This window comes from Salmo trutta, unplaced genomic scaffold (assembly GCF_901001165.1).
Source record: "Salmo trutta unplaced genomic scaffold, fSalTru1.1, whole genome shotgun sequence".
Classification (NCBI taxonomy): Eukaryota; Metazoa; Chordata; class Actinopteri; order Salmoniformes; family Salmonidae; genus Salmo; species Salmo trutta.
In genome coordinates, this window is record NW_021822709.1 from 230,474 (window position 1) to 245,473 (window position 15,000).

Sequence of the window (15,000 nt, forward strand, 5' to 3'; positions counted from 1 at the left end):
TTGGACTTTTCACTGTATTTTGCACCAGGAGGCTTTGTGTTGCAAGTCATTAAAGATGGATAACGTCATGAAGGTGGTCATCCAAACTGTTAATTTCATCCGATCCAGAAGCCTGAATCACCGTCAGTTTGACAGCCTTCTCAGAGAGAAAGACCACATCCATGGCCTGCCATACCACACTGAGGGAAGATCAAATCAAATCAAATCAAATTTATTTATATAGCCCTTCGTACATCAGCTGAAATCTCAAAGTGCTGTACAGAAACCCAGCCTAAAACCCCAAACAGCAAGCAATGCATGTGAAAGAAGCACGGTGGCTGGGAAAAACTCCCTAGGAAAAACTCCTGAGAAAGGCCAAAAACCTAGGAAGAAACCTAGAGAGGAACCAGGCTATGAGGGGTGGCCAGTCCTCTTCTGGCTGTGCCGGGTGGATATTATAACAGAACATGGTCAAGATGTTAAAATGTTCGTAAATGACCAGCATGGTCAAATAATAATAATCATAGTAATTGTCGAGGGTGCAACAAGCACGTCCGGTGAACAGGTCAGGGTTCCGTAGCCGCAGGCAGAACAGTTGAAACTGGAGCAGCAGCATGGCCAGGTGGACTGGGGACAGCAAGGAGTCATCATGCCAGGTAGTCCTGAGGCATGGTCCTAGGGCTCAGGTCCTCCGAGAGAAAGAAAGAAAGAGAGAAAGAGAGAATTAGAGAGAGCATATTTACATTCACACAGGACACCGGATAAGACAAGAGAATACTCCAGATGTAACAGACTGACCCTAGCCCCCCGACACATAAACTACTGCAGCATAAATACTGGAGGCTGAGACAGGAGGGATCAGAAGACACTGTGGCCCCATCCGATGATACCCCCGGACAGGGCCAAACAGGCAGGATATAACCCCACTCACTTTGCCAAAGCACAGCCCCCACACCACTAGAGGGATATCTACAACCACCAACTTACCGTCCGAAGACAAGGCCGAGTATAGCCCACAAAGATCTCCGCCACGGCACAACCCAAGGGGGGGGGCGCCAACCCAGACAGGAAGATGGTTAAGCCGAGGTGCTGTGCTTAGGCGTTTCTTTGATTTACGAGAAGAAATTGAACAGTTCATGGAAGAAAAGGGCAAACCAGTGTTAGAATTTCATTCCGCAGAATGGATGCAGGACCTTGCATTTATGGTGGATCTTACAGAGCACCTGAATAACTTGAACAAACAGCTGCAAGGGCGCAACAAAGTCGTCACGCAGTATTATGACAGCATACGTTCTTTCAAGTTGAAGCTGTCATTGTGGGAGACGCAACTCACCGGTGGTGATGCAGCTCACTTCCCCTGTCTGAAAAATGTGTGCGCGACCCAACATGTGGCAGACATGAAGCGGTTCAAAGATAAAATAACGGCACTGTTACGGGAGTTTGAGCAACGCTTTCAGATTTTTGGTGAACTGGAGAAAGACTTCAGCGTTTTTTGCTCGCCATTCACCGTGAATCCCTCTGATCTGCCCGTCAGCATCCAACTTGAAATAATAGACTTGCAGTGTGACTCGGATATGAAGGGCAAATTTGCCGAAGCTGGCTTGGACACATTTTATCAGAATCTCTTGCCAGGTTACCCCAACTTGACAGCCCTCGCTGCAAAACTGTTGTGCATGTTTGGAACCACATATCTTTGTGAGCAAGTTTTCTCTGTAATGAGCATAAATAAAACAAAGCTGCGCTCAAGGCTCACGCACAAGCACTTGAATCACATCCTGAAGTTGGCTGCCACTCAGGATGTGACGCCTGATATTGATGCGCTGGTGAAAGCTAAAAGATGCCAGGTATCAGGAGTCAAATAAACTTGTTTAACCAGTTAGCTGGGGGGGATCCCCTGTTCTACCACGTTGTTTAACCAGTTAGCTGGGGGGAAATCCCCTGTTCTACCACGTTGTTTAACCAGTTAGCTGGGGGGAATCCCCTGTTCTACCACGTTGTTTAACCAGTTAGCTGGGGGGAATCCCCTGTTCTACCACGTTGTTTAACCAGTTAGCTGGGGGGAATCCCCTGTTCTACCACGTTGTTTAACCAGTTAGCTGGGGGGAATCCCCTGTTCTACCACGTTGTTTAACCAGTTAGCTGGGGGGAATCCCCTGTTCTACCACGTTGTTTAACCAGTTAGCTGGGGGGGAATCCCCTGTTCTACCACGTTGTTTAACCAGTTAGCTGGGGGGAATCCCCTGTTCTACCACGTTGTTTAACCAGTTAGCTGGGGGGAATCCCCTGTTCTACCACGTTGTTTAACCAGTTAGCTGGGGGGAATCCCCTGTTCTACCACGTTGTTTAACCAGTTAGCTGGGGGGGAATCCCCTGTTCTACCACGTTGTTTAACCAGTTAGCTGGGGGGAATCCCCTGTTCTACCACGTTGTTTAACCAGTTAGCTGGGGGGAATCCCCTGTTCTACCACGTTGTTTAACCAGTTAGCTGGGGGGGAATCCCCTGTTCTACCACGTTGTTTAACCAGTTAGCTGGGGGGAATCCCCTGTTCTACCACGTTGTTTAACCAGTTAGCTGGGGGGGAATCCCCTGTTCTACCACGATGTTTAACCAGTTAGCTGGGGGGAATCCCCTGTTCTACCACGTTGTTTAACCAGTTAGCTGGGGGGAATCCCCTGTTCTACCACGTTGTTTAACCAGTTAGCTGGGGGGGAATCCCCTGTTCTACCACGTTGTTTAACCAGTTAGCTGGGGGGAATCCCCTGTTCTACCACGTTGTTTAACCAGTTAGCTGGGGGGAATCCCCTGTTCTACCACGTTGTTTAACCAGTTAGCTGGGGGGAATCCCCTGTTCTACCACGTTGTTTAACCAGTTAGCTGGGGGGAATCCCCTGTTCTACCACGTTGTTTAACCAGTTAGCTGGGGGGGAATCCCCTGTTCTACCACGTTGTTTAACCAGTTAGCTGGGGGGAATCCCCTGTTCTACCACGTTGTTTAACCAGTTAGCTGGGGGGAATCCCCTGTTCTACCACGTTGTTTAACCAGTTAGCTGGGGGGAATCCCCTGTTCTACCACGTTGTTTAACCAGTTAGCTGGGGGGAATCCCCTGTTCTACCACGTTGTTTAACCAGTTAGCTGGGGGGAATCCCCTGTCTACCACGTTGTTTAACCAGTTAGCTGGGGGGAATCCCCTGTTCTACCACGTTGTTTAACCAGTTAACACCTCTAGTCAAACACCAGTCTTGCTAGGTGCAGAAACACCTCTAGTCAAACATATACCTGCTGTGGTAACGTTGTAATAATGTTGTATTATGATTATACAGGGAGTGGCTGTACCTGCTGTGGTAACGTTGTAATAACGTTGTATTATGGTTATACAGGGAGTGGCTGTACCTGTTGTGGTAACGTTGTAATAACGTTGTATTATGGTTATACAGGGAGTGGCTGTACCTGCTGTGGTAACGTTGTAATAGCGTTGTAATAACGTTGTATTATGGTTATACAGGGAGTGGCTGTAACTGCTGTGGTAACATTGTAATAACATTGTAATAACGTTGTAATAACGTTGTATTATGGTTATACAGGGAGTGGCTGTACCTGCTGTGGTAACATTGTAATAACGTTGTAATAACGTTGTATTATGGTTATACAGGGAGTGGCTGTACCTGCTGTGGTAACGTTGTATTATGGTTATACAGGGAGTGGCTGTACCTGCTGTGGTAATGTTGTAATAACGTTGTATTATGGTTATACAGGGAGTGGCTGTACCTGCTGTGGTAACAATGTAATAACGTTGTATTATGGTTATACAGGGAGTTGCTGTACCTGCTGTGGTAACAATGTAATAACGTTGTAATAACGTTGTATTATGGTTATACAGGGAGTGGCTGTACCTGCTGTGGTAACGTTGTAATAACGTTGTAATAACGTTGTATTATGATTATACAGGGAGTGGCTGTACCTGCTGTGGTAACGTTGTAATAACGTTGTATTATGGTTATACAGGGAGTGGCTGTACCTGTTGTGGTAACGTTGTAATAACGTTGTATTATGGTTATACAGGGAGTGGCTGTACCTGCTGTGGTAACGTTGTAATAGCGTTGTAATAACGTTGTATTATGGTTATACAGGGAGTGGCTGTAACTGCTGTGGTAACATTGTAATAACATTGTAATAACGTTGTAATAACGTTGTATTATGGTTATACAGGGAGTGGCTGTACCTGCTGTGGTAACATTGTAATAACGTTGTAATAACGTTGTATTATGGTTATACAGGGAGTGGCTGTACCTGCTGTGGTAACGTTGTATTATGGTTATACAGGGAGTGGCTGTACCTGCTGTGGTAATGTTGTAATAACGTTGTATTATGGTTATACAGGGAGTGGCTGTACCTGCTGTGGTAACAATGTAATAACGTTGTATTATGGTTATACAGGGAGTGGCTGTACCTGCTGTGGTAACAATGTAATAACGTTGTAATAACGTTGTATTATGGTTATACAGGGAGTGGCTGTACCTGCTGTGGTAACGTTGTAATAACGTTGTAATAACGTTGTATTATGGTTATACAGGGAGTGGCTGTACCTGCTGTGCCATGAGATGTTGAACCCGTACTACGGCCTGTTCCAGTACTCAACAGACAACATTTACACACTACAGATCAACCCTGACTCCTCTATCAACCCTGTGAGTACACACACTACAGATCAACCCTGTGAGTACACACACTACAGATCAACCCTGACTCCTCTATCAACCCTGTGAGTACAAACACTACAGATCAACCCTGACTCCTCTATCAACCCTGTGAGTACACACACTACAGATCAACCCTGACTCCTCTATCAACCCTGTGAGTACACACACTACAGATCAACCCTGACTCCTCTATTAACCCTGTGAGTACACACACTACAGATCAACCCTGTGAGTACACACACTACAGATCAACCCTGACTCCTCTATCAACCCTGTGAGTACACACACTACAGATCAACCCTGTGAGTACACACACACTACAGATCAACCCTGTGAGTACACACACTACAGATCAACCCTGTGAGTACACACACTACAGATCAACCCTGTGAGTACACACACACTACAGATCAACCCTGTGAGTACACACACACTACAGATCAACCCTGTGAGTACACACACACTACAGATCAACCCTGTGAGTACACACACTACAGATCAACCCTGTGAGTACACACACTACAGATCAACCCTGTGAGTATACACATTACAGATCAACCCTGTGAGTACACACACTACAGATCAACCCTGTGAGTACACACTCTACAGATCAACCCTGTGAGTACACACTCTACAGATCAGCCCTGTGAGTACAAACACTACAGATCAACCCTGTGAGTACACACACACACTACAGATCAACCCTGTGAGTACACACACACTACAGATCAACCCTGTGAGTACACACACACACTACAGATCAACCCTGTGAGTACACACACACTACAGATCAACCCTGTGAGTACACACACACTACAGATCAACCCTGTGAGTACACACATTACAGATCAACCCTGTGAGTACACACACACACTACAGATCAACCCTGTGAGTACACACACACTACAGATCAACCCTGTGAGTACACACACACTACAGATCAACCCTGTGAGTACACACATTACAGATCAACCCTGTGAGTACTGATGATGATGGTGGTGTGTGTATAGGACCACCTGTCGTATTTCCACTTTGTGGGTCGTGTGATGGGCCTGGCCGTGTTCCATAGCCACTACATCAACGGAGGCTTCACCCTGCCCTTCTACAAGCAGCTGCTGGGGAAACCTATAATGCTGCAAGACCTGGAGACCACTGATCCGGAACTACACAAGAGTCTGGTCTGGATACTGTGAGTACCACACGCTAGCTTTACTGACCCTGGACTAGACAAGAGTCTGGATACTGTGAGTACCACACACTAGTAATTACACTAGCTTTACTGACCCTGGACTAGACAAGAGTCTGGTCTGGATACTGTGAGTACCACACGCTAGCTTTACTGACCCTGGACTAGACACGAGTCTGGTCTGGATACTGTGAGTACCACACGCTAGCTTTACTGACCCTGGACTAGACAAGAGTCTGGTCTGGATACTGTGAGTACCACACACTAGTAATTACACTCGCTTTACTGACCCTGGTCTAGACAAGAGTCTGGATACTGTGAGTACCACACACTAGTAATTACACTAGCTTTACTGACCCTGGACTAGACAAGAGTCTGGATACTGTGAGTACCACACACTAGTAATTACACTAGCTTTATTGACCCTGGACTAGACAAGAGTCTGGTCTGGATACTGTGAGTACCACACACTAGTAGTTACACTAGCTTTACTGACCCTGGACTAGACAAGAGTCTGGTCTGGATACTGTGAGTACCACACGCTAGCTTTACTGACCCTGGACTAGATACGAGTCTGGTCTGGATACTGTGAGTACCACACGCTAGCTTTACTGACCCTGGACTAGACAAGAGTCTGGTCTGGATACTGTGAGTACCACACACTAGTAGTTACACTAGCTTTACTGACCCTGGACTAGACAAGAGTCTGGTCTGGATACTGTGAGTACCACACGCTAGCTTTACTGACCCTGGACTAGACACGAGTCTGGTCTGGATACTGTGAGTACCACACGCTAGCTTTACTGACCCTGGACTAGACAAGAGTCTGGTCTGGATACTGTGAGTACCACACACTAGTAATTACACTCGCTTTACTGTCCCTGGTCTAGACAAGAGTCTGGATACTGTGAGTACCACACACTAGTAATTACACTCGCTTTACTGTCCCTGGTCTAGACAAGAGTCTGGATACTGTGAGTACCACACACTAGTAATTACACTAGCTTTACTGATCCTGGACTAGATCAAATCAAATCAAGTTTATTTATATAGCCCTTCGTATTTCAGCTGAAATCTCAAAGTGCTGTACAGAAACCCAGCCTAAAACCCCAAACAGCAAGCAATGCATGTGAAAGAGGCACGGTGGCTAGGAAAAACTCCCTAGGAAAAACTCCCTAGAAAGGCCAAAAACCTAGGAAGAAACCTAGAGAGGAACCAGGCTATGAGGGGTGGCCAGTCCTCTTCTGGCTGTGCCGGGTGGATATTATAACAGAACATGGTCAAGATGTTAAAATGTTCATAAATTACCAGCATGGTCAAATAATAATAATCATTGTAGTTGTCGAGGGTGCAACAAGCACGTCCAGTGAACAGGTCAGGGTTCCGTAGCCGCAGGCAGAACAGTTGAAACTGGAGCAGCAGCATGGCCAGGTGGACTGGGGACAGCAAGGAGTCATCATGCCAGGTTGTCCCGAGGCATGGTCCTAGGGCTCAGGTCCTCCGAGAGAAAGAAAGAAAGAGAGAATTAGAGAGAGCATATTTACATTCACACAGGACACCGGATAAGACAAGAGAATACTCCAGATGAAACAGACTGACCCTAGCCCCCCGGCACATAAACTACTGCAGCATAAATACTGGAGGCTGAGACAGGAGGGATCAGAAGACACTGTGGCCCCATCCGATGATACCCCCGGACAGGGCCAAACAGGCAGGATATAACCCCACCCACTTTGCCAAAGCACAGCCCCCACACCACTAGAGGGATATCTACAACCACCAACTTACCGTCCGAAGACAAGGCCACAAAAATCTCCGCCATGGCACAACCCAAGGGGGGCGTCAACCCAGACAGGAAGACCACGTCAGTGGCTCAACCCACTCAAGTGACGCACCCCTCCCATGGACGGCATGGAAGAACACCAGTAAGTCAGTGACTCAGCCCCTGTAAAAGGGTTAGAGGCAGAGAATCCCAGTGGGAAGAGGGGAACCGGCAAGGCAGAGACAGCAAGGGCGGTTCGTTGCTCCAGCCTTTCCGTTCACCTTCACACTCCTGGGCCAGACTACACTTAATCATAGGACCTACTGAAGAGATAAGTCTTCAGTAAAGACTTAAAGGTTGAGACTGAGTCTGCGTCTCTCACATGGGTAGGCAGACCATTCCATAAAAATGGAGCTCTATAGGAGAAAGCCCTGCCTCCAGCCGTTTGCTTAGAAATTCTAGGGACAATTAGGAGGCCTGCGTCTTGTGACCGTAGCGTACGTGTAGGTATGTACGGCAGGACCAAATCGGAAAGATAGGTAGGAGCAAGCCCATGTAATGCTTTGTAGGTTAGACAAGAGTCTGGTCTGGATACTGTGAGTACCATACACTAGTAATTACATCGGTGTCTCTTTGTTTCTGGGTATTACAATGTTATCTCTGTGTGTGTGTGTGTGTGTGTGTGTGTGTGTGTGTGTGTGTGTGTGTGTGTGTGTGTGTGTGTGTGTGTGTGTGTGTGTGTGTGTGCGTGCGCAGGGAGAACGACATCTCGTCGGTTCTAGATCATACGTTCTGCGTGGAACACAGTGCCTTCGGGAAGTTCCTTCAACACGAGCTGAAACCCAACGGTCAAAACGTCCCGGTAACCGAGGACAACAAGAAGGAGTACGTCAAGCTCTACGTGACCTGGAGGTTCATGAGAGGCATCGAGGCTCAGTTCTTAGCTCTGCAGAAAGGATTCAGCCAACTGATACCTCAACACCTCCTCAAACAGTTTGACCACAAGGAGCTGGAGGTACCTGTCTGTCTGTCTGTCTGTCTGTCTGTCTGTCTGTCTGTCTGTCTGTCTGTCTGTTACAGTTGAAGTCAGAAGTTTACATACACCTTAGCCAAATACATTTAAACTCAGTTTTTAACAATTCCTGACATTTAATCCTAGTAAAAATTCCCTGTCTTATGTCAGTTAGGATCACCACTTTATTGCCTTTAAATTGTTTAACTTGGGTCAAACGTTTCAGGTAGCCTTCCACAAGCTTCCCACAATAAATTGGGTGAATTTTGGCCCATTCCTCCTGACAGAGCTGGTGTAACTGAGTCAGGTTTGTAGGCCTCCTTGCTCGCACACACTTTTTCAGTTCTGCCCGCACATTTTCTATAGGATTGAGGTCAGGGCTTTGTGATGGCCACTCCAATACCTTGACTTTGTTGTCCTTAAGCCATTTTGCCACAATTTTGGAAGTATGCTTGGGGTCATTGTCCATTTGGACAATACTTGCGTACTATTGTTTGTACAGATGAACGTGGTACCTTCAGGCGTTTGGAAATTGCTCCCAAGGATGAACCAGACTTGTGGAGGTCTACAATTTTTCTTCTGAGGTCTTGGCTGATTTCTTTTGATTTTCCCATGATGTCAAGCAAAGAGGCACTGAGTTTGAAGGTAGGCCTTGAAATACATCCACAGGTACACCTCCAATTGACTCAAATGATGTCAATTAGCCTATCAGAAGCTTCTAAAGCCATGACGTCATTTTCTGGAATTTTCCAAGCTGTTTAAAGGCACAGTCAACTTAGTGTATGTAAACTTCTGACCCACTGGAATTGTGATACAGTGAATTATAAGTGAAATAATCTGTCTGTAAACAATTGTTTGAAAAAATAATTGTGTCATGTACAAAGTAGATGTCCTAACCGACTTGCCAAAACTATAGTTTGTTAACAAGAAATGTGTGGAGTGGTTGAAAAATGAGTTTTAATGAATCCAACCTAAGTGTATGGAAACTTCAGATTTCAACTGTATACCTGTCTGTAATACCTGTCTGTCTGCCTTTCTGGCTGGCTGGCTGGCTGGCTGGCTGTTATACCTGCCTCTCCTCTCTAATTGATCATCTGAGGCCTGTCTAACTGTCTCTCTAGTGTATAATTGGAGGCCTGTCTCTCTCTAGTGTATAATTGGAGGCCTGTCTCTCTCTAGTGTATAATTGGATGCCTGTCTCTCTCTCTCTAGTGTATAATTGGAGGCCTGTCTCTCTCTAGTGTATAATTGGAGGCCTGTCTCTCTCTCTCTAGTGTATAATTGGAGGCCTGTCTCTCTCTCTCTAGTGTATAATTGGAGGCCTGTCTTCCTGTCTCTCTCTAGTGTATAATCGGAGGCCTGTCTGTCTGTAGTGTATAATCTGAGGCCTGTCTCTCTCTAGTGTATAATCGGAGGCCTGTCTCTCTCTCTCTAGTGTATAATCGGAGGCCTGTCTTCCTGTCTCTCTCTAGTGTATAATTGGAGGCCTGTCTTCCTGTCCCACTCTAGTGTATAATTGGAGGCCTGTATTCCTGTCTCTCTCTAGTGTATAATTGGAGGCCTGTCTTCCTGTCTCTCTCTAGTGTATAATCGGAGGCCTGTCTCTCTCTCTCTAGTGTATAATTGGAGCCCTGTCTTCCTGTCTCTCTCTAGTGTATAATTGGAGGACTGTCTTCCTGTCTCTCTAGTGTATAATTGGAGGCCTGTCTTCCTGTCTCTCTCTAGTGTATAATTGGAGGCCTGTCTCTCTCTCTCTAGTGTATAATTGGAGGCCTGTCTCTCTGTCTCTCTCTAGTGTATAATCGGAGGCCTGTCTTCCTGTCTCTCTCTAGTGTATAATCGGAGGCCTGTCTCTCTCTAGTGTATAATTGGAGGCCTGTCTTCCTGTCTCTCTCTAGTGTATAATTGGAGGCCTGTCTTCCTGTCTCTCTCTAGTGTATAATTGGGGGCCTGTCTCTCTCTAGTGTATAATTGGAGGCCTGTCTTCCTGTCTCTCTCTAGTGTATAATTGGAGGCCTGTCTTCCTGTCTCTCTCTAGTGTATAATTGGAGGCCTGTCTCTCTCTAGTGTATAATTGGAGGCCTGTCTATCTGTCTCTCTCTAGTGTATAATTGGAGGCCTGTCTCTCTCTAGTGTATAATTGGAGACCTGTCTCTCTCTAGTGTATAATTGGAGGCCTGTCTCTCTCTAGTGTATAATTGGAGGCCTGTCTCTCTCTAGTGTATAATTGGAGGCCTGTCTTCCTGTCTCTCTCTAGTGTATAATCGGAGGCCTGTCTATCTGTCTCTCTCTAGTGTATAATTGGAGGCCTGTCTATCTGTCTCTCTCTAGTGTATAATTGGAGGCCTGTCTCTCTCTAGTGTATAATTGGAGGCCTGTCTCTCTCTAGTGTATAATTGGAGGCCTGTCTCTCTAGTGTATAATTGGAGGCCTGTCTCTCTGTCTCTCTCTAGTGTATAATTGGAGGCCTGTCTCTCTCTAGTGTATAATTGGAGGCCTGTCTCTCTGTCTCTCTCTAATGTATAATTGGAGGCCTGTCTTCCTGTCTCTCTCTACTGTATAATTGGAGGCCTGTCTTCCTGTCTCTCTCTAGTGTATAATTGGAGGCCTGTCTCTCTCTAGTGTATAATTGGAGGCCTGTCTTCCTGTCTCTCTCTAGTGTATAATTGGAGGCCTGTCTCTCTCTAGTGTATATTTGGACACCTGTCTCTCTCTAGTGTATAATTGGAGGCCTGTCTCCCTGTCTCTCTCTAGTGTATAATTGGAGGCCTGTCTTCCTGTCTCTCTCTAGTGTATAATTGGAGACCTGTCTTCCTGTCTCTCTCTAGTGTATAATTGGAGGCCTGTCTCTCTCTCTCTAGTTGATAATCGGAGGCCTGTCTTCCTGTCTCTCTCTAGTGTATAATGGAGGCCTGTCTATCTGTCTCTCTCTAGTGTATAATTGGAGACCTGTCTTCCTGTCTCTCTCTAGTGTATAATTGGAGCCCTGTCTTCCTGTCTCTCTCTAGTGTATAATTGGAGACCTGTCTTCCTGTCTCTCTAGTGTATAATTGGAGGCCTGTCTCTCTCTAGTGTATAATTGGAGGCCTGTCTTCCTGTCTCTCTCTAGTGTATAATTGGAGACCTGTCTTCCTGTCTCTCTCTAGTGTATAATTGGAGACCTGTCTTCCTGTCTCTCTCTAGTGTATAATCGGAGGCCTGTCTTCCTGTCTCTCTAGTTGATAATCGGAGGCCTGTCTTCCTGTCTCTCTAGTTGATAATCGGAGGCCTGGGGAAGATAGACCTATCAGATTGGAAGTCTAACACCCGTTTGAAGCACTGTGCTGTGGACAGTAATGTGGTTTGCTGGTTCTGGGAGGCTGTGGAGAGCTTCAGTGAGGAGAGGAGAGGACGACTACTGCAGTTTGTTACTGGTTCTACCAGAGTTCCACTACAGGGATTCAAGGCACTACAGGGTGGGTCGCACGCACACCCCGCATCCTGCACTATGAACAAAGAACAGAGATAACTAGAATGTGTTGGTGTTCTAGAACAGCAATAACTAGAATGTGTTCTAGAACAGCTATAAGTAGAATGTGTTCTAAAACAGCAATAACTAGAATGTGTGTGTGTTCTAGAACAGTGATAACTAGAATGTGTTGGTGTTCTAGAACAGTGATAACTAGCATGTGTTGGTGTTCTAGAACAGCAATAACTAGAATGTGTTCTAGAACAGCTATAAGTAGAATGTGTTCTAGAACAGCAATAACTAGAATGTGTGTGTGTTCTAGAACAGTGATAACTAGAATGTGTGTGTGTTCTAGAACAGTGATAACTAGAATGTGTGTGTGTGTTCTAGAACAGTGATAACTAGAATGTGTGTGTGTTCTAGAACAGTGATAACTAGAATGTGTGTGTGTTCTAGAACAGTGATAACTAGAATGTGTGTGTGTTCTAGAACAGTGATAACTAGAATGTGTGTGTGTTCTAGAACAGTGATAACTAGAATGTGTGTGTGTTCTAGAACAGTGATAACTAGAATGTGTGTGTGTAAGGTTCTACAGGTTCAGCAGGCCCAAGGCTGTTCACCATCCATCTGATAGAGGCCAACACAGACAACCTACCCAAGGCACACACATGGTAAGAACACACACACACACACACACACACACACACACACACACACACACACACACACACACACACACACACTGCCCACGGATTCTCCTCTTCCTCTTTGCTGAAACCATCTCACCAGAGGAAGAAACCCATCCATCAGAGAGTATGACATGCAGTACCCTTTCTGACCACACAGCATCAGATACCTGGTCTACACATACTGAGACAGAGAGGTGCTGTTTCACTGTCCAGACAGCATCAGATACATGGTCTACACATACTGAGACAGAGAGGTGCTGTTTCACTGTCCAGACAGCATCAGATAGATGGTCTACACATACTGAGACAGAGAGGTGCTGTTTCACTGTCCAGACAGCATCAGATACATGGTCTACACATACTGAGACAGAGAGGTGCTGTTTCACTGTCCAGACAGCATCAGATACACGGTCTACACATACTGAGACAGAGAGGTGCTGTTTCACTGTCCAGACAGCATCAGATAGATGGTCTACACATACTGAGACAGAGAGGTGCTGTTTCACTGTCCAGACAGCATCAGATAGATGGTCTACACATACTGAGACAGAGAGGTGCTGTTTCACTGTCCAGACAGCATCAGATAGATGGTCTACACATACTGAGACAGAGAGGTGCTGTTTCACTGTCCAGACAGCATCAGATACATGGTCTACACATACTGAGACAGAGAGGTGCTGTTTCACTGTCCAGACAGCATCAGATACCTGGTCTACACATACTGAGACAGAGAGGTGCTGTTTCACTGTCCAGACAGCATCAGATACATGGTCTACACATACTGAGACAGAGAGGTGCTGTTTCACTGTCCAGACAGCATCAGATACATGGTCTACACATACTGAGACAGAGAGGTGCTGTTTCACTGTCCAGACAGCATCAGATAGATGGTCTACACATACTGAGACAGAGAGGTGCTGTTTCACTGTCCAGACAGCATCAGAGAGGTTCTGTTTCACTGTCCAGACAGCATCAGATACGTGGTCTACACATACTGAGACAGAGAGGTGCTGTTTCACTGTCCAGACAGCATCAGATACATGGTCTACACATACTGAGACAGAGAGGTGCTGTTCCACTGTCCAGACAGCATCAGAGAGGTGCTGTTTCACTGTCCAGACAGCATCAGATACATGGTCTACACATACTGAGACAGAGAGGTGCTGTTTCACTGTCCATTTAACTCTGTAACTGTTTTAAAGTCACCATTGGCTTCATGGTGAAATCCCTGAGCAGTTTCCTTCCTCTCCGTTAACTGAGTTAGGAAGGACGCCTGTATCTTTGTAGTGACTGGCTGTATTGATACACCATCCAAAGTGTAATTAATAACTTCACTATGCTCAAAGGTTTGATTCTGTGTTTGAAATTCACTGCTGGACTGAGGGACCTTCCAGATAATTGTATGTGTGGGGTACAGAGATGAGGGAGTCATTCAACAACGATGTAAAACACTATATACACAGTATTATTGCACAGAGTGAGTCCATGTAACTTATTGTGTGACTTGTTCAGCACATTTCTACTCCTGAACTGATTTAGAACATAACAAAGGGGTTTAATAGTTATCGACTCTAGACATTTCAGCTTTTAATTTTGAATTGATTTGTAAAAACATAATTCCACTTTGACATTATGGGGTATTAGTGTGTCACTGGCCTTCACACAATCAGCATTTCATCCAATTAAAATTCAGGCTGCGACTGAATACTTTCTGAAGGTTCTGTACATCACTGGATATTAATCTCTCTCTCTCTCTCTCTCTCTCTCTCTCTCTCGCCCTCCCTCCCTCTCTCTCTTTCTCGCCCTTCCTCCCTCTCTCTCGCCCTCCCTCCCTCCCTTTCTCTCTCTCTTGCCCTCCCTCTCTCTCTCCTCCCTCCCTTTCTCTCTCTCTCTCTTGCCCTCCCTCCCTCTCTCTCTCGCCCTCCTTCCCTCTCTCTCTCTCCCTCCCTCCCTCCCTCCCTTTCTCTCTCTCTCGCCCTCCCTCCCCCTCCCTCTCTCTCTCCTCCCTCCCTCCCTCCCTTTCTCTCTCTCTTGCCCTCTCTCTCTCTCCCTCCCTCTCTCTCTCTCCTCCCTCCCTCTCCCTCCATCCCTCTTTCTCTTGCCCTCCCTCTCTCTCTCGCCCTTCCTCTCTCCCTCTCTCTCTCCCTCTCTCCTTTAGTTTTAACAGAATAGATATCCCTCCCTACGAGTCGTACGAGAAACTTTATGAGAAACTGCTGACGGCC

At 46.2% G+C, this 15,000-nt stretch overlaps 1 protein-coding gene across 2 annotated transcripts in view; it reads left to right on the forward strand.

Annotated features, from left to right (window-relative positions):
* LOC115183943 (E3 ubiquitin-protein ligase SMURF1) overlaps positions 1-15,000 on the forward strand; it is a 56,888-nt gene that overhangs the window by 41,386 nt on the left and 502 nt on the right. The window contains exons 12-17 of one of the 2 annotated variants that reach the window (XM_029744926.1): positions 4,552-4,666; positions 5,689-5,867; positions 8,383-8,641; positions 11,892-12,093; positions 12,682-12,757; positions 14,934-15,000. The exon at positions 14,934-15,000 is cut by the window's right edge and continues 502 nt beyond it. In XM_029744926.1, the coding sequence (XP_029600786.1) occupies positions 4,552-4,666; positions 5,689-5,867; positions 8,383-8,641; positions 11,892-12,093; positions 12,682-12,757; positions 14,934-15,000 (898 nt within the window). Of the gene's footprint in view, positions 1-4,551; positions 4,667-5,688; positions 5,868-8,382; positions 8,642-11,891; positions 12,094-12,672; positions 12,758-14,933 lie in introns of both variants that reach the window. The other variant, XM_029744924.1, reaches the window with a different exon arrangement.